Source organism: Peromyscus californicus, unplaced genomic scaffold, assembly GCF_007827085.1.
Source record: "Peromyscus californicus insignis strain IS unplaced genomic scaffold, ASM782708v3 Scaffold_12__1_contigs__length_115047231, whole genome shotgun sequence".
Classification (NCBI taxonomy): Eukaryota; Metazoa; Chordata; class Mammalia; order Rodentia; family Cricetidae; genus Peromyscus; species Peromyscus californicus.
This window is the reverse complement of record NW_026294413.1, coordinates 83745876-83772240: the sequence shown is the minus strand read 5'-3', so window position 1 is coordinate 83772240 and position 26365 is coordinate 83745876. Positions and strand designations below refer to the sequence as shown.

General features: G+C 40.6%; 1 protein-coding gene across 4 annotated transcripts in view; it reads left to right on the top strand.

Moving 5' to 3' along the window:
• Window positions 1–26365, top strand: part of LOC128107569 (zinc finger protein 431-like) — a 60150-nt gene that overhangs the window by 15261 nt on the left and 18524 nt on the right. For 2 of the 4 annotated variants that reach the window (XM_052733620.1, XM_052733621.1), the window contains exons 2-5: window positions 19663–19789; window positions 19988–20048; window positions 20970–22036; window positions 22462–22549. In XM_052733620.1, coding sequence (XP_052589580.1) covers window positions 19663–19789; window positions 19988–20048; window positions 20970–22036; window positions 22462–22549 — 1343 coding nt within the window. Of the gene's footprint in view, window positions 1–19662; window positions 19790–19987; window positions 20049–20969; window positions 23361–26365 lie in introns of all 4 variants that reach the window. The other 2 variants (XR_008217117.1, XR_008217116.1) reach the window with 2 other exon arrangements.

Below are 26365 nucleotides of genomic sequence, written 5' to 3'. Positions count from 1 at the left end.
CATGCCAGGATGCCTTGGAATTCATAATGATATGGCTTTTTATTAGGCACCTGAAAAAATAAGAAAAATAAAAGTTTAACCTGTACAAGTTAGTTATTGGAAGCAAAGTTATTAAAACAGGCATCTCAAAAAACATACCTGGTATTAAAGAAGTACCTTACTAACCTCTCTGTCTAATTCAAAGACAAGGAGCCACCATGTCATTATTCCCACATTGGGTTAAATCGAAGCTGAGTACTTCATGTAATTTATCGTGAGATCTTAGGAGGGCCCCACCAAAAATTTCATGAACTAATAAATTATGATATGGAAGCAAAGTTATACTTTTAGTCTTTCTTAGTAGTATGGGTTCACTGTTTTCTCACAAAGGAGGACATTTCTTACTTCCTTGTGAACATTAATACCTAGTTCCTGTGGTAGTCTGAATGTAATTGGCCCCATATGCTCATAGGGAGTGGCACTATTAGAAGGTGTGGCTTTGTTACAGTAGGTAGGTTCTTACTGGAGGAAGTGTGTCTGTCACTGTGGGGGTGGGCTTTGTAGTCTCATATATGCTCAAGGCATGTCCAGTGTTCCAAAACACTTCTTGTTGCTTGCATGTCAAGATGTACAATGCCCAGCTCCTTCTCCAGCACCATGTCTGCCTACACAACACCATGTTGTACCATGATGATAATGGACTAAAGCTCTGTAAATGTAAGCCATCCCAATTAAATGTCTTTCCTTTATAAAAGTTGCCTTGTTCATGGTGTCTCGTTACAGCAATAGAAACCCCAACTAAGGCGGTACATGATTCATTACCATTTACAGAGGAAATATTATGAGAAAGCCTGCTAATTTTACTTTTGATAGAATCATATTATGCATAGGCTTGTGTAGTTGCTCCTTATGTTTTGTTAATAGAAATTCTAATAATCCACTATAGTCATTCTTTATGACATGTAACATACAATAGCAGCTATTTAACTCAATGTTGTATAATTATGTATCAACAACCTCCTTTTACTTTTCGATCCCAGTAAAATTTAAAATGAAGGGGTTTTCCAAAAAATTTCAATACAATATTTGGAAATTTTCTAACTGTTATAGAAAAATATTTTTAAAAATTCACTGGGTTACAGGCAGCTGTAATATTTACTTTAATAGGTACTGTTTCACAGTTAGAGTCTTGGCATTTAAACAAACTTTAAAATACCCCAATTTACAAATAAACTAGTTAAAATGTTTCTAAGTTGGAAAAAGTTTAAGAAAAGATTGATGTTGATTTATAGAATGATTTGATGAAAGAAGACAACGTAGAAATATGTAAACATTATAAAATTTCTCCCACTTCCCAGTTCTCTTGAAATTTAAGTAAATATAAAGACAATTGTTTGAAGCTCCTTCTTGTATAGAAAACTGTCATGCTTTGAATAATGAACCAATGGTTTAAAATGAAATGTTTACTGGAATTTGTTTTAAAATGTTCAAAATATATTATTCATTAAACTATGCAGTGTGAGTTTTAGGCTAGCTGGAAATTTCTAATGTCTCAAACAAGGAACAAAATTATATTCAACTTTATTTGTAAGTGTCTGTGTATGTGTTTTGAGAATGTCTTGCCATCATATCCACTATGTAGACCAAACTGGCTTATATTTAAGATCTGCCTGGCTACCATACTTTGCTGTATTCATTTCTCCCAATGATTTGACAGGAACCAGTTGCTGACACCGGAAATGACTTTAAGAGATACTGTCCTAAACCTCGGGACCTCTGCTGAGGTTAAGCTGGGACAGACACTTCAGTGCATTTTGGAAAAGGATTTCAGGATGAGTCAATACAAATCAGAATTTTATTTGAATTGGAATTTTATTTTGAGACAGGGTCTCTCTATGTATCTCTGGCTGTCCTTGAACTCAGAATGTGGATGAGGTTGGCCCCAAACTCCCAGAACTCTGCCTGCCTCTGCCACCCAAGTATTGGAATAAAGGATGTGTGCCATATCATTCCATTATAATTTTATTATTTATTTGCATATGACTGTTTGTATGTATGTGCTCATTTATGTGTGGAAAGGTGTGCGTGTGTCATGGTTTGGTGGTAAAAGTCAGAGAGTAATTTTGGGTGCTGGTCCTTTCCCTTCAGCATGTTTGAGACAGGGTCTCTAATTTGCTATCACATGTAAATAGACTTGCAGGATTTCTTCTGTCTGCCTTTTTTCTTGCCTTAAAAGCACGGGATTATAGGCATGCACTGTTGTAGCTGTCTTTATAATGCAGAAGTAAAGGGATAGTTGCACGGTGAGCACTTTATCTGTTAAACCATTTTCACACCCCTAAAGTTTATTAAGTAGGGCTTTGTGGAGTGAGTCTGTTTTGAGACACAATCTCACTTTCTAATTCCAAGTGGCCTGGAACTCACTATGTAGTAGATAGGCTAGGCCTGGAACTTGCAGAGATCCACGTGCCTCTGCCTCATGTGACCATACCTGGGTAAAAAGAGATATTTATCATAGATTCAGCACAGATACTAGTAGAAAGAAAGAACTGTGGGAAAGTGTGGTCTTCTGATGGAGAGCCACACTTAAGAACTGATACAAAGCTGTGTTACAGTTTTGGTGGCTTTGTAAATTCCATTTCAATGAGTTCTGAGAGAGAGAGAGAGAGAGAGAGAGAGAGAGAGAGAGAGAGAGAGAGAGAGAGAGTCAGTCTTCTCTGTGTCTCTCTCTTCTCTGTATCTCTGTCTCTCTCCCCTCTTTTGATAACCAGATCATAGGTCAGTTCCTGAGGAGGCTTGGGTAGGATTATGATTTAATAAGGTAAAAGCATGGGTCAGAAGATTTCTGTACTGTGTCTTACTCTACATGAGGTTCATAATCCTGCCATGGAGCACCTCAGAAAATTGCTGCTTGTATCTGGGAAGGGAGTGAGTTCATAGCCAAAAGGTTTTATATACTTTGGCCTTACACATGGCTTATTGATATTTGAGATATCACTAAAACAAGGAATGTTTTCTCTATCTACACAGCAAATTTTATTAATTTCATGTGATGGTTTTCAACTTGATAAGATCTAGAGTCGGCCAAAGGACACTCCTCCAGGCACACCTGTGAAGGCTTGTCTAGATCATGTTATTCTCTGGGGTGTGTGTATGAGAGATTAGCTTGTATATGAAGTTCATTGAGATGAGAAGACGTTTCTCTCTTCCAGAAGTGATAACACTGTTCCATTCTATGGTCTCGTTGCTGGATTATATAATAAGGACCAACATTTATCACTCTCTGGCTCCTGACTATAGATACAGTGTGATGAACCACCATTACCTGGCTCTATGGCTGCTTTTTATACCCCTTTCTTACTCACTTTTAAAATTTTACTGTTTGAATGTCCACATGTTCATACCATGACACTCAGTAAAGTTGAATGAGAAGTCACCCAAGGCAGTCATGGTCTCCCAACCTTGGGATCACAAAACTTCGGAGGCAGAGGCTGGAGATGAAGGGTTTCAACATCATCCAAGGACTGAGTGTCCAGTGGGGTGTGGAGGCAGGTCTGCAGGAACAGGTGAGACTGTGATGGGCCCAGGCAACTGCAGTCTGGTACTGTGAGGCAAGGGGTCTGTTAACGCTTATTAAGGAATGAAATCTCTACGGTACCCTCACAACGTAGAACAAGGTAGACACCGCTGCTGGGGTTAATACCTTTCTGCTGTCATTGTCCTGCCCTTCTGCCCAGTTCGCAAGCCATGCCTTTTCACAGCTTGATCCTACTCTGACCACCCAAGAGAGTGTGGGATCCCTGACCCACAGTTCTTAAGGTGTCATGTATCCTAGAGAAGTCCATGCCCATAAAGCCAAAATGCTCCATCCAATTGGTCATTATTGGGCCGAATGACAAAGTTCCCACAATTTTACTGTCCCTTATTGTCTTCCCCAGACCTTGCTCTGCCTGTGGGCCTCTGGACAATCTCATGCCGTAGGGTATCTTCTTCCATGTGACCTGTGAACCCCAAAGTTGGAGCAGTGGGAGATGTGAGTCCCAGTTGCCTTGAAATCCAAGATCACAACATTTCTATAGTGACAGGACCTCAGGATGTGTGGGCCTAGGAGATGGGGAGGAGACTTTGCCAAGCCAATGATTAGATGGGGTTATTACCTTTCTGCTGCTTCCCTGCCCATATCTCAGTGTCCTTGTCCCTTGACAGAGGTTAAGCCCAGCTGGTTTGAGAAACAAACATTAATTACAAGGCTGGGAACAGGAGCAGTTCATCAGGCTCCACCTAGTGCACCATCTCCAGGAGGTCATGACTAGGTGGCCCAGACAGTGGAGTCTCCAGGAAGCTGATACTAGAACTCAGTGACCTAGCATCAGTTCCAATGCCCTGGGCCTCTCAGTTCCTCTCCTGTCTCCTCCTGTCCTTTCCCATCTCCTTCAAGTCTCCTCCTGTCTACTGGGTCTCCTTTTTCCCCTTTGCATCCTCTTAAATTCAGTAAGTTGTCAGGCCAGTAGTAGAATCAAACTCCAGTGGACTGATGGAGTAGCAACCACCCTTGCTTGTTATGTGAATAGAGCCCAGACTGTTTGGGAGTTTGCTGGGATTCTTCTGCCTCAGTGTCTTGACTGCTGAAAATCAAGGAAAGGACACTGTGAAATTATATTGCTTTGGAGCCAAGGATACATGTCAATTAGGATGTTTCACCTAAAAGATAGATGTATCAGTGCCACAGTTCTCACAGAAAAAAGGACAGTGAACACAAATACAGAAAACATTAAGGAAAAGTCACCTAACAGCATTGTGGTCAGTTGGATGGCTCTGCTGAGTTATGTATGTTGAGATCAGAACAAGGCTGCATTTGCCTGTGTGTAGACTGTCTCATTAGAAGGCCACAGCTCTGTCCATGTAGGGCAAGAAGGAGTTCATTGTAACTATCCCTGACTGACGTTTCCCTCAGACCTGTGAATCACTTAGAGAATTCCATTCTTTTCTTTTTTTTCTGTTTTTAACCTGTTTTAAATTTAGTTTTGCCTGCATGTGTCTGTGCACAGTACCTACAGGGGCCAGAAGAAGGCAGGTGATACCTGGAACTGACTGGAGGTACAGCAAATTGTTAGCTACCATCTGGGTTCTGGGAATAGAACCTGGGTCCTCTGAAACAATAGCTGACCCTGTTATCTTCCTGCCTCCATAGGCACTTCCCTTTCTTCCTTTAGGACACAATGTGGCTAGCTTGCACAGCCCACTACACTGTGTGGGGTGGAGTGATTCCCTGTCACACAGGTAGAATGGTGCCCAGAATATTAACAACTAAAGAGAGATTTAAAGACACAATAGGAGATGTTTGTTATGTGACTTCACACTGAGGTAAGGTTAACTGAAGACACTTTGTACCTAGTTGTCACAGGGACTTCAAAAAACCAGGAGAAAAAAAAAACAGAAACCAAGTCATAAACAAGGTGATCGGTTCTTCTCCCACCAGAAAGCTGGAGGATGGCTCCATTGCTTTAGGAGTTTTCCTTTGAAATTCATTTCAATCTCTGGACAATTTAATAATAATAATAATAATAATAATAATAATAATAATAATAATAATAATAATAAGTGAAGTCTTCACCATAAGCTGAATACTTAGAGAGAAATGGAACAAGGAATAATGCATTTATGAACACTATTGTTAACTAGTACCACTTCCTCAGTGGGCAGGTGAAAAACAACAAAACGCAGCAGTTAGTCAAGGGACATTCTTACCTCCAAGTCATGTAGGAACAAATATAAATTACAAAATGATAGAAAGAAATGCCTCTGGCATGTTCATCTTATACCACTGGTTTCTGGAGCTTTTAGCTGTTACAGTTTCTTACTTGATGATCTGTGGACTCCAGTTCTGTGGTGATCCTGTAACCATTAGCTGAACAATTGATTAGAAGAGGGAACTGGGAAGAGAAAAGCTTGTGGTGCATGAGAACTTATTTCTTTGGAATTAGGGACAGGGCAGAGATCAGGGCCCTGTCTGTGTGCATGAGGAGGAGAGGCACTTCTGACAGGTCTGGAGTTAGGCACATGGAGGGAGCAATGAAATGAAAGCTCCTATCTTAATGGGAAAATCTTTTCCCATTAAGTAACCCTGAAAATACAATTAAATCTGGTGAGGTGGGTAAGGCTGCCCTCCCTACTCCGACAATAGGGAAATGAGGAGAGGTGAGACCCCAAAACTCCCAGGACTGGGTTAGTGGCTCTGGTGTCCAGAAGGAAAGAAATGGATTGCTTCCATGATGCATTCTGGGTTCCTGCAAATGAGCCTGTGGCCGAGCCTAGATCTGCTGGAGGTCTTTGTCTGTCCTCCTGCCTCTTGGTGCCTGGGGGCAGTCAGCTGACTGTTTGTCTTTCTAGGTGGCACTTTGAACAAGGCTCAATGATGGCTTGGCCTGGCAGGGCATGCACTAGCCCATTTAAAACAGGGACCCAACGGCTTTCAGGAGCCAGCATGTGCCAGCACTTGGCAATTCTGTTCTTGGGCTTTTTTAAAATCTCTCCCCAGTACACCTTAAATGCCACAGATGAAACTTCTGCCTATGGGGTCAGGAACCTTGCTCTCCAGATGCTTAAGTTTTAGTCCTATGTCAAAAGGGTCTGGGGGACAAGAGACGGATTTTACTCCGTGTCTTGAATTTTTTGATGTCTGCTGGCTTGAGGACAACTTTAGGAAGACCTGCCAGGAGGCAGGCTATAAACTGATCTCTGGCTAAAGAGCCATCCTTATTACTGTGATCCCCATGTGGGTCCTGATCATAAACTTATTTGCATGCATCCTAGTCGGCTTTCAGACCTGTCTGCACTTCTCATGGCAGCTTGAGAATGAGTGGGAGGAGTTAAGGTGAATTAAAGCCCACCCACTTCCAGAGAGCAGAAAGCAGAAGTCAGATAGACAGAAATGGTTGCACGTGGCAGAGGAAGAATCAGAAGTGGAGAGGGGGGTGGGGGTGAGGTTCAGAGCTTCGGTAGAAAACTTGGGGATAAGGTAACTTTTCATTTGCCTGTTCACTGGCAGAAGTTCCCATGAAGCTGTTATGCGGCCAGATTTACTGGTATCCGCCCCTATGTCCCATGGCTGCAGCACAGAGAGAGAAAAATGAAAAACAGGATCCCAGGCTCCTATCTCAAGCATCCTTGAGAATTGGCATTAACAGCACAGGTTACCCTGACTGTAGGGGTAAGGGCTGGGGCATACGTACCCAGAAGATCCTCCCCCCCCCCCGGGGGGGGGGAGGGGAACAGCATCCTATACTTTGTCAGGATAGAATGTGTTGTGGTATGCAGCTGAGGACCCCCCTGGGGTCTGGCACGAGTAATATAGCTCAGGCTGCAGCCGCAGGAAATGGTGGGGGACTCACCAATCTTGGGGAGACGTGTCGGTGGTGGCAGCAGAAGCCCAGCACCACGGTGGCAGGCAAATGCTTAGCGGGCAGGGCAGTCGCAGGTCCTTGGTTAGGTTTCCAACAACCTTCAGCCCCAGATGCTGAGTGCACAGAATTTCCTATCTGAGTCACGGCACCAAATGATGGTTATGATAAATGGCACTGGTGGTGGTGCTGGTTACTGGCAGAAAAGTCACAGGTCACGGCCACGACTACCAGAGTTACAAAGAGCTTTATTAGAAAGAAGGAGGGGATAGGAGGGAGGAGAGCCAGGCTTGGAGAGAAAGAAAGATGGCGGGAGCAGAGCAGAGAGCAGGGAGCAGAGAGGGAACGGAGAGAGAGCAGAGAGCAAGGGTGCGGGTCCATGTCCGGCTTTTTTAAGGCACAGATTACATGACCATGTAGTCGCCAGTGCCTGCTGATGCCGTAAGATGCAAGACCCCAAGCTGCGCATGTACAGGGCCCTGACAAGGTGCCTTCCCCTGAATAACTTTGCTCTGTGGCCTCATCTGTGCAAAGCGTTGGGAGTAGGGAGCTGCATGTAGAAAGATCTTTGTACTCAAGTTCAACATGCTTTTGGTTCATTCATGGAAGGCAGGTTGCCAGACTGGGGAGGCTTAGACATTCAGCACTTTGCATTTAACCTTTATGTGTAAAATACATTTATAGTTAATTTTGTGGAGGTTGTAAAAGGCATCTCATGTGTTGGGTAGTACTCCACTACTAAGTTGTGATATAGAAGAGTAGAATTGGTGATATAAAGGATTTACCAATGCTTAGGAGATAATAAGGCTCACAAAGTACAATTTAGTTGAGCAAAAGTTACCTCTAAAACACCCCAAAGATAAACAGTATGTTAACCAGGACTGTTAGAGATTAGGATACTATGATATACATTTATTCACCAGGATTATCCCAACATTCGGCCCCAATCCATTACAGAGAGACATCCTTGATTTACAACCAGCCACTAAGCCCATCCCTATATCAAATAACAGGCCTCTAACGGGCTGCCCAAGGAGGCATTACAGGGTCACAACCAACCTTAAGGTGTTGTACTCAGAGTCCCCCAAAGACCACCAAGAGACCGAATCAGATGCAAAAGCAAAGAGTCTTTTTATTATTACGAGTTAACTCAGGTCTCTCCATCCATCTGATGCAGCAGCAGAGCAGGAGAGACCCAGAATAGCAACGGGGCAGGGTTTTTAAAACAAAGGGGGCTTGGGGTCTACAGACTACATAGGAACAGACTCAGGGTTGGTTTATGCGAGTTGCAATTGGGTTAGTAACTTTAAATTTGCTAGGGTTAGTTAGGGGTTACAGGCCTGGACAAGTCTCTTGCTTTGTCCTTGAGCTGCCATGGAGGCTGGCTGACCTAGCACATACTGACTGTGGGACATGACTCTGGCCCAGACTTTCACATTGACTCATTCAGGTAGCTCTAAGTTGGTGAGGTGTTCCAGACAGTAAACACTTGGTTGAATCTTGAGTGGTCACAGTACATGCTGCTTGCTCAAATCTCAGGAACCTGAAATTGAGGCCTGATCTCTGAGAGAAGACTGAAAAGCCTGTTATGACTTGTGCAAGACCTCCCCATCCCAGCTTTTATCTTTTCTACCTTCTACTTTTCCTCTCTTTCTCATCCCCTGTGACCTTCACCTCAGGACCCATCACTGAAGAAGGTCCTGCTGTTTGAGGTCCCTGGTGTACTTAAATAATTCTGGGAATATGTTTGCTGTGTAACGCTCCCATCTGCCTAAGTGTCTAGACTGGCAAGTTGCTTGTCTCTATTTAAATTGTTCGAAGTGTAACCGGGAGCCTGAACCTAAAAGACACAAGGATGACAGCATATGTAGAATGAAAACCAGAGATGAGTGCATGCTGTCATTAAAGAGAGTTTTCTTTATTAATCTCTTAAGTGTGTGGAGTGATTCCCCCCCCCCCCCCCCCCCCGGGAAGGCATACTGATTCTGGAACAGCTGCGCTTCTAGCCTTTTAGAAAAATGTTTCTGAAACAAGATCTCCTATGTTGACATAAGTGGCCTTGGCCTCAGTCTGTTGCTCTCCAGGGCAGTGACACCTTGCTGTCCTCTATATTACACCTGCAAAATCTTAAATTGAATGATTTTACCACCTCAGAGTTTCAAAATTATCCATTTGAGTCATGCAATTGAATATCCATTGCAGTAAAAGGAAAAAGATTTGCATGTAGAGAATGGTTTATACCGTCAGACCAGAATAGAAGGAATCATTTATTGTGTACACTGCTGGGGTAAATAGGGTAGGCAATCAGCTGCTGGAGTCAACATTATGAAAAAGGACCTGATTGTAGCTGGGGTGGTGGTGGTGGTGATTTTGTAATTTCCCAGCATGTACCAATTGATGACTTGTGAATGAAGACAAACCAGACTTGTTGGTATACAATTTGGGAAGGTCAACTTGCACCAAAGGTATTGAATTTTCTATTAAGCAACTCTCCTATGCAGATATGTTCAGTCCTGCTTGACACAGGTATGTCAGCTCAGAGGTTTGAGAAAAAGGCCATTGAATGTAACTCTCTGTGTCAGGTTACAGATCTCAGCAGCCAACAAGTGCATAAGGGAAAAAAAATCAATCTATCTTTTACAAATGGTATTCCATCTACTAGAGAAGGTCCTACTCTTTTTTGAAGTCAATATAGCTAAGTTTTTTTTATCTTAATATATTGTTTTTATCATTTTAAAATATCACTTATTGGTATTATTTTTAACACTTTCTTTAAGTACATCCCTGCTCTTATCTCTACTTGTTCTGTTCTCTAATGTATTTAGGTCATTAATAGTTTCATTCCTTTTCTCTCAAGAGGTGTTGATTATTGATTTCTATTTAGAGCAATGTCTCCTGTAGCCCAGGCTTGCCTCATACTATGTAATTGAGAATTGCATTGAACACCTAATTCTGCCTCTGCTGCCCAGTGCTGGAAGACAGTCCTGTAACTCCTTCCAGGCTGGGCCCAGTGAGAAGGAAAAATAGACCAGTTAATGAGTGTCCCCCAGTCTTTCTAGCTTTTTGAGGGGACATACTAATGAAGAGGGATCTGTGCCAGAATTGAGTTCACTGACCACCTTTGAAGCTGATGTAGTGACAGTGCAGAAAGGGAGGGGCAGAACAGAGAGTGAGAGCTTTCCTGCTTCAACAATACTGAGACTGGCAGTGTGGAGTCATGTAGTCAATTTTAGATGTTCTATAAATGTCCTGATTGGCCATTTCTTGGGGTCCACAGACCAGGGCAATCAATAATCTGGGTAAATAACTGACCTTATCATTAAGCCAAATTCCTGTAGTTACACAAGTTCAACCAATACAGAAGATCTGGGTAAAATGGTGTGGCCCTGCCTAACAGGACTGCTATTTTCCTTGTTTATGATGTATAGCCTCAGGGGGAAAAAAGATGTAAGTAATCCTTGGTTTACTTTCATGCAAATCCCTAGTCTTTGGAACACATGGCCATGAATTCTGTTTAAACTCTCCAAAATAATTCTTTGAGATTATGACTACATCATGCCCACAGCCTCTTTCTTGCCTGCAAGCCGTACCATTGATCACTCATTGTTTTCTAATACATGGCCTGTTTTTCTTTAACAACAGTTACATAGTAACAATAGTTCCTTTTTTGAATGGGACCTGTGTTTGGATGCAGGACTTCCTAGCTATGAAGCAAAGGATTGGCTGCACTGGACAATCAGTGTGTATTTGTATACAAAGGACTGTGTGCTTTGGAAGGGGAACAGGAGTGCTCTGGGAGACTGGAAGTATTTCTACTAAAATACAGATTTCCCAGATTAGGGTCCTGTCTGCCCCTAACGTGGAAGGGCAGAGCTGGTAAGGCCTCTGCTGTGTGTCATTTGATCTCCGATCACTCAGTAGGGGAGCTGCTACTATCCTGAGTCCCAGCTGGGTGGTGGTCTCAGTTAATGTGAGACCCTGGGAAGGCTTAGCAATTAGGAGTACCTGTGGGAGGTAGCTTGCAGGTTCTTCCCAGGACTCTCCTCTGGCTCTGCTGTAGGGAGCTGTGAGGGAGATCACAAGACATGCCATGGTGAGTGTGGGGACCACTGACCCCAGACCAAGAGTAGCAGTTCAGCTGAGCTGTCAGAGCTTCTGTGACTGGGATGGACCATGAGCCAGACTATGGTTCTTTTTGTCCATATGGTTACCTGGGTTGTGTCCCTTCTCTGAGATTCCCTGAGTGTGGATTTTGTGAGGAAGGGGAGGCTCTGCCACCCTGGCTATAGAAGGCTGTGATACTTGTAATATATTTGCATGTTGTTAGACAAGTGGATAGAGCAGATTCCAGATCATGTGGCATAACCCATGTGGCAGGAAATAGACATTAAATTATTCTCCTAAACTCTCTTGTGATTGGGCATCAGTGGGACTGGGTTTGCCACAAGGGGACATGAGACTTTGCAGAGCCATAGCAGGAGATTACCTCCATTTGCCAAGAAAGCTCTAGAGTTTGGGGCCTCCCTGTTTTGAAGAAATATCAATAGCTAGATTGTCAGAAATATAACATTTAAGGGTCACTTTGAGTTAATTTTGTGGGAGTTGTGAAGCCTGTGTTAATTTCTATACATATGGAATCATAGTTAGCTGGCTAATGTTGATGAAGATCACCTTTTTCCTCCTGAGTTTCTTTCCGTCTTTTGATTATAAGTTGACTATATTTTCCTGTTTTTGTTCTTGGCTCTTTCTGTCTCCTGTATTCTTTCACAAATATTGTATATATTCTTGATTGTTGTAGCTTTGTGGTAAATTTAGAAGTCACATGGTGTCAATATGTGTATTATTTTTTCATAATCCTGTTGAGCATTCTGAGTGTTTCCACTTTGTATGTAGCATTGGAATCAGGAATCCTGTCATAAATGGTTGAGGCTTTTCTTTGGAGTATATTTAATTCATGCTGCCAATTTACCATACACAACCTCTTCATATTGATGCATCATGTTCCCATGGATCATTTATTTACTCCTTTGTTTATGTAGGTTTTGTTGTTAATCTGTGGAAGACTTTTATATTATTGGATAAAAGTAATATAGGGATGGGCAGGTGACGCAGCATGTATTCTTTCTAGGGATAACCTGAGTTTATATCCCAATATCCAAGTTGGAAGGCTCATAACTACCTGCTACTCCATATCCAGGGGATCTGACACCCTCTTTTCTTGTATGTCACCTGTATATGCATGGAAGACATTCTACATCATACAAACATACGCAAAATGTGGAGATAAACTTGTTTTCAAAACTTCTTATAACTCATAAAGCAAGTAGAGCAAAACAAGTTGCTTTAGGTGTACAATACAAATCATACACCATTTCTTTAAAAATCTGTTATCTTGCATTTGTTTTGAAAAGTTTTTATTTTCTCTCTCTGATGCAGACTTACAGGCATTCATCAGTCATAGGAAACAATATGCTGCCTAAGTGATTCTAACAATTATCCTTTTCTTTTTTTTTTTTTTTTTTTTTTTTTTTTTTTTTTTTTTGGTTTTTCGAGACAGGGTTTCTCCGTGTAGCTTTGCGCCTTTCCTGGGACTCACTTGGTAGCCCAGGCTGGCCTCGAACTCACAGAGATCCGCCTGCCTCTGCCTCCCGAGTGCTGGGATTAAAGGCGTGCGCCACCACCGCCCGGCGCTTTTCTTTATTATAAGAGAATGAGATCCTTTTAATAATCAGAACTATTTTCTACAAAGTTAAAATATCAGAAAGCTTCAAGCAAATCTCTCCAACTCTGGTGGAACAGCTCTCCTCGACCTATCCATTTTCTATTATTGGCAAAGGACAGAAGTGGATGCACAGGATGAGTGCTGGCCAGTGACTTCTTGTGGTTTAATTTTTATTAGAATCTTGTTCTTGTTTAAGGACTGTGCTGAATTTTAGTCTTGCCTTGTTCTATTCCTCCCCTCACTGTGTTCACATTCCTTTCTTTCTTTTTTAAAAAAATGTATTCTCTCATACAATACATCCCAACTGCAGTTTCCTGGAACTGCCCCAGAGGTCCAGCCTTTAGACCAGCACTCAGGGATCAAAGGGAAATCCACAGCATGGTACAGCTAAGACGTTTCTATCTGAGGGTTACTAGGGAAATAAGAACACTCATGTACTCTCGTGATGGTTTCTTTTCTTTATTCTCTCATGTTGTTCTCATCATGCTGTTCTCTCTTATTGCTCTGTCCTGTCATATCTTTTTACAGTTTATATATTCTAACAAACTCTTTCAGGCAATAAAAGTCATTAAAAAGTTGCATTCATAGATAAAGACATGACTAAAAACAGAGACATCTGACATCTCTCATGCAATATATCTTTTTTCCACTTTAATTTGTTCTCTGTGTTTATTTATTACTAAAATTAAGATAAGATTGCCTTTATTGCAAATTTCTGTGAATTAGAAAAAAAAGATCAATTCCAATTATTACCTTCTAAACCAAACCATCCCAAAATTCTACTGACATTCTTTCAAGTCACTGTATTTAACCCTAGACTTGAGGCTTGTAAAGCTCACAGAATACTTGAGACTGATTCTTGCTTTTTTGGGTCAAATTAAACTTAAAGCCATTCGTATGTATTCAAACTTCACACATTCTCTATCATTTAATGGTAACAAGTGTGGAAAGAGATCACCCAGCACCAGGAAAAAAACTAAAACTAAAACTATCATAGAACTAACTCACTGCTGTACAGTTTAATCTTAAAATAAATAAATAAATAAAATAATTAATTAATTAAAAAAAAAAAGCTTTCGCATCTGCTGCATGCCATTATCAGCAGTAAGAGCAGTGCACAATTTAGCCCTGAACTGACTGTCCTAATTTTGCCCTGTTTTAGCATTCTCAGCAGGATCGCATCCTTGTTACAGGCAGAAAGTACAGAGGCATCTGAATGGCTCACTTTCTTCATATCCATTTCCATTATGACTTCTTAGTTCCTTTTCAGTCCGTATAAATCTTTTTATCCTTGCTACAGGATCTTTCCACACAGACAGCAACGTGCAGACTTATCTCCTGGGAAAGGCACTTTGGACCTCTGTCAAGATTTTTTCACTTTTGTTCTCCACCAGTCTCATCTTCACTAGGTAGGGGTCAGTGGTGATGATTATGTACTGGCTGAAAAGAAGGAGGCTTCTTGGCACTGGGGTTGAGGGTCAGCTTTTTCAAGTCCTTTGCTAATATTTCTGGCTGTGAGGCTGAATCATCACAGGAGTCTTGTTCATTGCTTGTCTGAGGGGATTTTGACTTCAGAACAGGGTCGAACAGCTCTGATGGCTCCTCCATGGTGCTGGGCAGAAGCCTCTAAAGCTCCAAACAAAATTGCTTAGTCTTGGAAAAGACCGAAACCAAACTCACCAGCAGAGGCAAAGTGAGCCCCTCATGCAATATATCTAAGTAGCCTCTCATGAGCAAGCAAGGAGCTGTGTGTAAGCTTCTGATTATCTAAGAAGACCTGTAGCCTCTCACAGCTTGGGCCTCAAGTTAGACCAGTCATTGCTTGGCCACTATAGAAGCTCTGAGTCACCATTGCTCCTGCATATCTTGAAGGCAGGACAAGTGTGGTTCTAAACTTGTGTGGCTGGCTTGGTGTGCCAGTCCCACTACTGAGAGCCTTATGTGCTTACAGAAGATGGCTGATTCAGCCTCTGTATTCTTGATTACCAGGAGTCCTTACTGGGGTCACCCTTATAGGTTCCAGGAAGTTTGTACTGCACTGTTCTGACATTCCCTGCTAAAAGCTCCCCATTCCAGTCACCTCTCCCTGTCTTTTCCCCCTCTGTCCCTTCCTTACTCACCTGACCCTTTCTGTTCCCATCCTCACCTGCCTCCAGTCCACCCACAAAAATCTATTCTATTTCCTCTTTTCAGGGAGATCCATGCATCTCTCCTAGAGTTGTTACTTAGCCTCTCTGCATCTATGGATTGTACTGTGATTAACTGTGATTACAGTGATTCTACAATACTTAACTGCTAATATCCATGTGTAAGTGAGTACACCATGTTTGTCTATGTGCTTCTGGGTTGCCTCACTCAGGATAATAAAAAACTCAAGAAACTAGGCAACAACAAACCAAATAATCCAATTATAATGGGGTATCCCTCTAAACAGAATTCTCAGTAGAGGAATCTAAAATATCTGAGAAAGACTTGAAGAAATGTTCAGCATCTTAGCCATCAGGGAAATGCATATCAAAACTACTTTGAGATTTCATCTTACAGCTGTCAGAATGGTTAAGTTCAATAACACAAGTGACAGCTGATGCTGGCAAGGATGTGGAGCAAAGGGATTCATTGCTGTTGCAAGTACAAACTTGTACAGCCACTATGGAAATCAATATGCAATCCTCAGAAAACTGGGAGTCAATCTACCTCAAGACCCAGCTATACCACTCTTGGGTATATAACCAAAAGATGCTCCTCCATCCTACCAAAATGACACTTGCCCAACTATGTTCATAGTGGCTTTATTCATAATAGCCAGAAACTGCTATGTCTGTGATAGATTGTGTTGATTGAAGATTGATGAGGGAAGACTCCTCCACTGAGGGTGGCAATATTGCTAAGAAAGTGGGTCTTGGCTGGAAAAGGGAGCAATATGAGCATGAGAGTGACTAGGCAAGAGAGAAAGCCAGGAAACAATCTTTGCCCATGGGTTTTGCCTTCAATTGTTAGCTTGAGTTTCTGACACAATCAGCCAAATAAACCCATTCATTGCCTGAGATGTTTTTTGTTAGGGGATTTAATCACAGCAGCATAAAACCAAGTTAGAACAAAAAAAAATGGAAAAACAAAAGTGATTTTGTTGCTAGGTAGAACATGGGAACGTTGTCTTTTGGAAGAATGTGAAAGATATCGGGACTTTAGGTGGCGAAAACCAGAGTAAGTTGTATACAGAACTTAATTGGCTGTTCTTGTAGGACCAGGAAGATGGGAATGTTAAGAATAATGGCAGAAAGTGGACTTTGAGATTATAGGATTTCAGTCAGAAATAGACTCCATAAAAATTAAGCTAGAGGTCATTTGTATGATATTTTGGCTGCAAAATCTTATTCTGCCCATGCCCTGGAAATTTAGTAATGCAGAATTAAAAAATAATGGGCTAATTTCTTAAATGGAATATCAAATCTGTTGGATGGTTAATACTGATGACTCATTCAGGTCTACAGTTGAAAAAAAAAACAAGTGGGGCAGAAATAAATGAAAATGAAAGGGTAGTTTCAGATGGCAGTCAAGTGCTGAAACAGGCAGGAATTTTCAAGGAGTTTATCACCATTATAGAGAATGCCCTTGCTATGGAATGAAAGCCTAGTAAAATGACCTAGCTCCATGCAGCTAAACCTTCAATTTATGGAAGGAGTAAGCAAATGATTCCTAGTCCCTGGAAGCAGCTTCATACTAAACCTGCTGCACCTATGGTCCATGTATATTAGTGTCCACCCCAGTTAAGAAATCAGACTTTGCAGGATCACTCATCATGTGTTGGTCCTGGAAACCAGAAGGAATCATGATTTAAGGTCATGGATTCTTAGTCTGTGGTTACAGTTCAGCATTGTTGTAGGCATCTGTGTTTTGCAGAGTCAGTGAGGAGATTGCATGAAGCTGTGAGGATGAAGCCTAGTGTTGTTGGATTTTTTAAAAATTCTTTACTGTTTTAGGGGCCTGCCTGCACCAACTCTCAAATAAATCACAAACATGGGGGCTTATTCTTCTCATAAATGCCTGGCCTTAGCTTGGCTTGATTCTAGCCAGCTTTTCTTAAATTACCCCATCTACATTTTACCTCAGGGCTTTTATCTTTCTCCATTCTGTGTACCTTTTTTTGCTTCTTATTCCATGACTTGCTGTGCAGCTGGCCCCTGGTGTTCTCTTCTTTTCTTCCTCATTCTTTCTTTTTTTTCCTCCCAGATTTCTCCTCCCATTTATTCTCTCTGCCTGCTGGCTCTGCCTATCTTTTCCTGCCAAGCTATTGGCTGTTCAGCTCTTTACTAGACCAATCAAGTATTTTAGACAGGCTTTAGAAGTATCACAACTTTACAGAATTAAACAAATGCAACATAAAAGAATGCAACACATCTTTGCATCATTAAAACAAATGTTCCACAGTATAGACAAATATAACACATCTTAAAATAATATTCCACAACAGCCTGGGTTGCATTTTGTGACCACAAGATGTTGAGATACATAAGGTTTGAGACATCTTCCATGGAGAGCTAGCTGCATACAGGGAGTGGAAGTAACTAGAGAGAGAGATGTATGAGAAGTTGCAGGGATAGGGTGATCTGAGCCCTTTGAAACTGAAGCTCCATGCATCTGAAGCAGAGCTACAAGATTTAATATTTGTCCTGCTGTGCTTCAGTTTTGCCTTGGTTTAGTCTTTCCTTGCTATGTCTCCATTTCTCTGTTTTGGAATGTGAATGGCATTTTGTGAAAGATAATAACTCATTTTCTGATTTTATAAGATGTCACTGTCAAGAGATTGTCTTGAGTGTCATAAGAGACTTTGGATATTTGAACAGTATGAGGGCTGCTGCAGATTATGAGGATCATTGAAGTGACTAAATGCATTTTTCTTTGTGGATGACCATGATCCTATAGTGACCTGGGTCAGAATGTAGTTGATTGAAGGAAAAACCTCCCAAATAGAATGAAGTATTTGAACATGTGTCTCTCCTTGGTGACTTTCTTTTGATTGCTTGTAAAACCTTAAGTAGGAGGAGCCTTTCTGGATGAAATTCCTCACTGGGGGTGTGATATGTGTCTCTATAGCCTCAACCCATTTCCTGTTCTTTGTGTCTACTGTGTTGTGGTTAAAACTAATCATCCAGCTTCCTTGTATTGTCATGCCTTCACCACCATTATAGACTCTATCTCTAAATCACATAAACTATAGTAGAAGCAATTGCTATTCAGTGCTAAGGCAGTTTGGTATCCTGCTCTTTTAAATTTTGTTTGTTGTTGAAGACAACATTTGTCTGTGTAGCCCTGACTATCCTAAATATCTCTATACACCAGGCTGGCCTCAAACTCAGAGGTCACCCTGACTCTGGCTCCCAAGTCCTAGGATAAAAGGTGGGCCAATATTCCTGGATTTTTTGTTTTTATATTATTGGGTAATGGGCCTGGGATGTAGGTTTTTGTACATGTCAAGCATATGCTATTGTACTAAGCTTCACCCATATCTTGAATTTTAAAATTAGGCAGAGTGTATCATTCTGTTTCTCAGGATGCCATGTATTCATCATATTCATACTGCCTGAGCCTTCTGAGTCATTGGATTGCAGGTGCATGACCTTCTTCCTGCCTGTTGTATTTGTTTTGAATTTTTAAATGAATATGAGTATTTTACCTGTATGCATGGATATGCACCACAAGGGTACTTGGTCCTCACGGTGATCAAATGATGGTCTCAGAAATCCTGAACTTGGAATAGTGGATAGTTGTGATCCCCTGCGTAAATATTGGCAATTGAGCTCACCTCTCTGCAAGACCAGCAAGAGCTCTTTACTACTGAGACATCTCTCCTGCTCTGTGTTGATTATTTATGATCAACATTCATATTGCTAATGTTTTCATCTGTCCATTTATAACTGTTACAACATGCAGTGCCTTTTAGTAAAATCTTATTGATGTTACAGTTTGAATTGGGACACTTCAGGTTTCTGGAAGATAGATTTAGAACTGGAGTGAATGCATAGCTCTTTGTAAGAACATCAGTAAAACCCCCTTGGTTCTATCTTTTTGTTTGTTTGACTGATTTTTGCATGGGAGACAGGGTCCTAATATGTACTTCTGGCTGTCCTGGACTTGATTGCATAGGCTAGGCTGGCATTCAACTCAGAGGCAGATTTAACTGCCTCTGCCTTTTGAGTGTTGGGGTTAACATGTGAGCCAATACACCCAGCTTGTCAATCTTATTTTTCTTCTTTGTAGTTAGTAATTGTCATACAATTTCTCTCGTGTACTCTGTACTGTTTATCTGTTTTCTTGTCTCTCTATGTTTGGTAATAGGCATTTCCCTTGCAAGGTGATATCCCATTCAAAGGGTAAAGAAATGACAGAGGTGACCCTCCTATTCAGTTTCCTTCTAAAGTGACTTTGTGATTACTTTATAATGTCTATGTCATAGTATAAGTGTGGGGAGAACCAGAATTATATGACTATACTGTCAAAGAAGTATACATTTACAATATCAGTATCATGCTTTCTTTTGTACACATGTATGGGATGTTTTAGAATTCAGTGACCTATGATGATGTGCATGTTGACTTCACTAAGGAAGAGTGGGCTTTGCTGAATCCTTCCCAGAAGTATCTCTACAAAGATGTGATGCTGGAGACTTACAGGAACCTCACTATTATAGGTAAGACTGAATTTTCCTTCACATTTTAAAATAAAATGACAACTGTTACTTGGTTATTGATGCTGTTCTGTAATTTGATTGAAAAAGAAGAAGATAAGGTGAATAAATCAGGCATGGTTCTAAGATTCACTGAAGATAGTAACTTAAATTTTGCAGTTTTCAATAATATAACACACATTTTCTGGTGCTATATTTTAGGATACATTTGGGAAGACCATAATATTGAAGAACATTGTCAAAGTTCTAGAAGATATGGAAGGTAATTTTCATGTGCAAGCTGATACAAATGTGCCTCTGAAGAAATTGTAATGTGTCCTGGAAGTTTTAAACAAAAGCAACAGTGTAAATAACCACCACTTAAAGTATATTGATGATCATGAAGTTCTCACAAAACCATATACCTCAATTTTACATAGGTGAATTGCATTTGCAAGGCATTCCTTTAAGAAAGAAGACAAGGAAACAATGCCTCAACAGATAGCACCATTTGAATCATAGCACCAGGAGAGCTATGCTTTAGAACTATCAATCCATTTATTTCATCCTACTCATATTACAAAATGTATACACAGTAAAGAGGTGATAAGTATATCTCCAAAACTTTCTAGTAAGAAAGAGTCCATAGTAAAGCTAGTATTGCTCATATACTTGTGACTATGCTGTTTAGTGAGAGGGGTTTTTAGAGTCAAGAATCAAGAGGCATTGTCATGGAAAAACCTTAATCCGTATACCACAAGTCTATGAGGACAGAAAGTCAAACTGAATTCAACGTGAAAATTTTTTATTTGTTATTTCTTAACTAGGTATATCATATGTCACTGTGGATACAAGCCATAGGATCATAGGGATATAGAAAAACATAACACTCCTCTCTCTCAGTACAATTAGAAAATATGTAGCAGTCCCCACATTGAATATACTTGTTGAATTTAATTCAAGTATACAAGTAATTGGTTTTCTACCTTCATTGTTAATACATCAAGAAACTCACACTACAGAAAAGCCCTGTGAGTTTGAGGACTGTATAAATACAACATGAGTGTAAACACAGTGATAAAACCTTAAGATCTGATTACTCTTTATAATTGTACCAAATTGTAAAATTAATTCATACAGATATAAAGAATCAACAGTGCATTGAATGTGGTAAGGCTTTTACATGTGCCAATTATCCTTGCAGGCATGAAAGAAGCCAAAGTGGAGAGAAACCTTCTGTATATACTCAATGTGCCTTTGCATACGATAGTCAGCTTCAAAGTAATGAAAGAATGTATACTGGAGAGAAACCCCATGAATGTAATCAGTGTGGTAAAGTCTTTGCACAGCACAGTCATCTTCGAAGACATCAAAGAATACATACTGGAGAGAAACCCCATGAATGTAATCAGTGTGGTAAAGCCTTTGCACAGCATAGTCATCTTCAAAGGCATCAAAGAACACATACTGGAGAGAAACCCTATGAATGTAATCAATGTGGTAAAGCCTTTGCACGTCTTAGTACTCTTCAAGTGCATAAAAGAACACATACTGGAGAGAAACCCTATGAATGCAATCAGTGTGGTAAAGCCTTTGCTTACCACAATACTCTTCAAATGCATGAAAGAACATATACTGGAGATAAACCCTATGAATGTGATCAGTGTGGTAAAGCCTTTGCATGTCAGAGTTATCTTCGAAAGCATAAAGGAACACACACTGGAGAGAAACCCTATGAATGTAGTCAATGTGGTAAAGTCTTTGCACAACAGAGTAGTCTTCAAATGCATAAAAGAGCACATACTGGAGAGAAACCCTATGAATGTAATCAGTGTGGTAAAGCCTTTGCACAGCACAGTCATCTTCAAATGCATAAAAGAACACATACTGGAGAGAAACCCTATGAATGTAATCAGTGTGGTAAAGCCTTTGCACAATATAGTAATCTTCAAGTGCATACAAGAACACATACTGGAGAGAAACCCTATGAATGTAATCAGTGTGGTAAAGCCTTTGCACATCACACTCATCTTCAAGTGCATACAAAAACACATACTGGAGAGAAACCCTATGAATGTAATCAATGTGGTAAAGTCTTTGCACGTCACAGTAATCTTCAAATGCATAAAAGAGCACATACTGGAGAGAAACCCTATGAATGTGATCAGTGTGGTAAAGCCTTTGCACGTCACGGTACTCTTCAAATACATAAAAGAACACACACTGGAGAGAAACCCTATGAATGTAACCAATGTGGTAAAGCCTTTGCACGTAAGAGTAATCTTTTAAAGCATAAAAGAACACATACTAGAGAGAAACCCTATGAATGTAATCAGTACGATCCCTTCACAGCTGTAGCTATAGCCTGACCTCTGAGCCAGGGTACATTTTTCTCCAAAGCTGTAACACTTGCACTATGAAATGTTAGACCCTTGAATCTTGTAGCAGGAATTACAGAAAGTTTTCAAAAATCTTACCTTGATCCTGGGAATGAACATTTCTTAACTACCCAGCCATGTGTCTAGTGCTTTAAATATTTTGAAGCCTATTTATATCATTTTGAAGTCAGGAAATGGGAACAAACTCACACAAGAGAAAAACCTTATTTATATAAATGATTTGGTAAAGACTTTAGACATCACAGTTGTCTTCATCTTCAAGAAAAAAAATCACATTTCATTTATTTTTCATCATAGCCTTGAAGGAAGTAAATTGCTTACCATGTTCACTGAAGACTGATGGTGGAAATCACTTCATTGTGGTTTCTATTTTGAAACATCTGAGGTAGATACTAAAGTGTGCTTATATGTGTGGCAAATCCATTTAATTTAAGTTTATTTTGTGGTCCTTATATTCCTTCTGTGGCTTTTGTTCATCTTCTATTGTGCTTTTACTTAGTGATAGGAATTTTTCTGCTGTAATGTTTAGATTGGTATGCCCATCATCTAAGTGGTCCATTGTTTATTTAAATATCAGGCAGTGTGTGATCATACATTTCAAGTAAGGATGTCTGTAAAAGGATGGTGGGTTGTTTCTAGTTTTGTTTTTATATTTTCACAAATTCCCTTGAGATTTTGTTGTTTGTTATTCAACCTTTCTTGTGTGTCAGTATTGATTCAGGTATACATTTGAACTCATGATCCTTATGTGTCTGCCTTTTGAGTACAAGTCTGAGGGTATATGATGTACTCCTAATGTGTGCTGTTTTGTCAACACAGTTTAACAATGTTAATGTTAAAATGCTTAATAGAAGAGAATATAAGAAACATTAAATGCTTCATTAATGAAAACTATTAGGGTCCAGCCTCTAATATTCTCCTTCCCAAGGTCTCCAGAAGAGGCGCTACCAATGTCAAGAATAATCTGAAGTGAAGGAATCTAATACACCAAGCTCTTTCATTCATCCACTTTATTCCTCTGTAACAAAGTTCTGCCATTCCTCTCAGGTCACCAGTCTACAAACTCACCAGCAGCCACTCTTTTACAATACAGTGCAAAATCTTTCAAGGTCCCCACAAGAACAGTGAGAGTCAGCTTCATTTGCAACCCAAAAGAGGAGTGAATAAAGGAGAAGTGGGGTCAGATAAGGCCTAAAGTAAGTCCAAAAGATAATTTATGTGCTCAAAATATATCCCTAGAAGTGGTTAGGTGAAACATTATGAGTCCATCATAAATGTGCTCAAACTACAGCCTTACAGATGGTAAGGTAAGAGAGTCTATGATTCACTAAAATAAAACTGCCCTTATTTTCCTATGTCACCATTTTCTGGCAGGGCAGGGAAAGGATACTTGATAGCTAGGTAACTTGCATCAGAGCTTGAAGCACCTGGTAGGAAGAAAACCCTTTGGTTCTAAGTAAGTTGCCCTGTGGTGCCACTTGGGGTGTGAGAGAAAGTGAGGTCTGAGCTTAATTTGCACAAGAAGCGAAGCTATGTATGTAACATCTGCCTGGCCAAGGTAGTGTCTCCATATGGGTGTTTACTTTAATTCAGGGGCCTCAGGGGCCTAGCAGGTGGTCTGTCATTTGTCCTTGGATCCTGTCTGGAGTTGTCCCTGACTTTGTAGCAGGAATCTTAAAAAGTTCTTATTAATAAGAACAAACCTGGAGCCAGGTATTGGGGTGAACACTGGAAGATCAGAGAGACAGAACAGGCCACAGCCACCTCACCTTGCCAGTTCTTCAGCTGATCCTGTTTCCTCAGACTGGAAGCCTCTGAGTCCTCATCCAGAATGAATCTCAGTTGAACTGCTGCTCAAAAACCTAAAGGCTTAACCAGCCAAATGCTTCTAGTTTCTGGTCCTCACACCTTATATACCTTTCTGCTTTCTACCATCACTCCCTGGGATTAAAGGCTCACTTTCTGGGATTAAAGGCGTGAGTCACCATGCTTGGCTGTATCCTTGAACACATGGATTTCTGCCTTTGGAATGCTAGGATTAAAGGCGTGTGCTGCCACTGCCTAACCTCTATGTTTAATATTGTGGCTGTTCTCTCTCCGACCCCAGATAAGTTTATTAGGGTGCACAACATTTTGGGGAACACAATGCCACCACAACTTTGGATGTTTGCTAAAAGGGATAATTGTAGAAGGTGGACATCTAATTCAAATGCTAAAAAAATAACAGAGATCCTAGGGGCAGGAGACCTTGCCTAAGTGACTGTATCCAAATACCTTAAATGTGTATGCTGAAGGAAGGATCAATCTAAGCTGTTAGAAAGTCTTGGGGAAGCTATGAGAGCATACATAAAATTCATAGCAGAAACAGCTTGATATATTAAAAGCTAAATAACACCAAATACTCCTTGAGATTTAGGTTCCTCTGGAAGAATTCTTTGATGGCTTTGTTATGTTGAATTTCTATTTCATATTTCTGTTGGGGCCCATAGCATCTCATCTGTATTCAAAGCAGTATTTTCATTTATCTGATTGAGATGTTATAAAGTAGGATAATCAACTATATCTCATACCATAGCTTGAATATATATATATATATATATATATATATATATATATATATATATCCATCCTATACTTCTCTTTGTCTCCATTAGTTAACCATTTGGCATTTCATCATAAAGTACTGCCAGATAATGCAATGGCACTATGATTTATTTATTTATTTTTTTTGATTTATTTTTTAACAAACATTTATGGTGTGTATGTAATGTGATTATGGGTTTGTAGGCCATGGCAGTTATGTGGAGACCAGAAGACAGCTTTGTGGTTTCTACTTTTGGTCCTCTTCATATGGTGATGAAGGCCAGGTTTCCAGCCTTGCATACCAGAGTCCTTTCCCACTGAGCTCTCTTGCTGGTGCTCAATTAATATTAGTAGAAATATTACAACAGTAAGCTGTTGTCTTCTTTCCAGATTGTAAACATAGTTTCATGTAAGGATAGAGGAACACAGGCCAATTTAAATAATAAATCCTCTTTGCATATGAAAGTATTTACTCTAGCATACATTTTTTTAATTTGTTTATTCTGAGGATTAGTCATTTTTCCAGTAGTCATGCTGGGGTCAACAGGTGATGATTGAGGTTCAGAGTGTTGGCCCACCAGGAGGCAACCCCCTGTTGGATAATTTTCAGGCAAGGCCCCCAAGACCACAGAATGTCTTTTTCTTCTGTTGTCCCTTTGCATGCTTGCTGTTGCTATCTCTCTCTGATATCTGACATTGTTGAATTGTGTGGTGGGAAATTTTTTTTTACCATCTAATTTATAATGTTAGCTTATACAGAGCTTTGATGAATAAATGTATATACAAGGATATGTCTCACAACTAAGGCCTAAGGAGGTGCTTTCAATTGCAGCTCAGGTTAATGATTAAGGAGAACAACTGAAACTCCTCCAGAGCCAAAGTGGCCTGAAGTCTCTTAATGCTAAAAAGATACAGTTAAAAATCTTGGTGTGCATCATTTGGCTGAAACCAAGCCTTGTAATAACTTCAGGTTAGATCAGTTTGTTTGTTTATTTATTTATCTATTCATTTATTTATTTTTCTTTATTAAGAAATTTTCTACTCCACATACTATCCACAACACCCCCTCCTCCCTCCACCCACCACCCAGCCCTCTTTCCCAAGCCACCCCGCAACCCCACATCCCCCAAATCGAGGTCTCCCATGGGGAGTCAGCAGAGCCCAGCACACTGAGCCCAGGCAGGTCCAAGCCCCTTCCCACTGCAACAAGACTGTGCAAGGTGTCACACCACAGGCACTGGATTCCAGAAGCCTGCCCATAGACCAGGGACAGATCCTGATCCCCCTGCCTTGGTGCCCCCCAAACAGTTTGAGCCAAACAACCATCTTCTGTATCCAGAGGGCTCCACAGCCACCAGTCCACAGTTCATGGGCTTCCACTAGTGTGGCTGGTCATCTCTGCACGTCCTCCCATCATGATCTCGACATCCCTTGCCTGCAGTATCTCTCTGTCATCAATTGGATTCCTGGATCTCAGTCTGGTGCCTGGCCGTGGATCTCTGTATCTGTATCTGCCTCCATCTTAGACCAGTTGTTTTGACAATAACTTTAAGATGAAAAAAAAAAAAAAAACCACAGAAAGCAATCTAATGTCTGTAAGCAAGTGTTGCAACTCTGG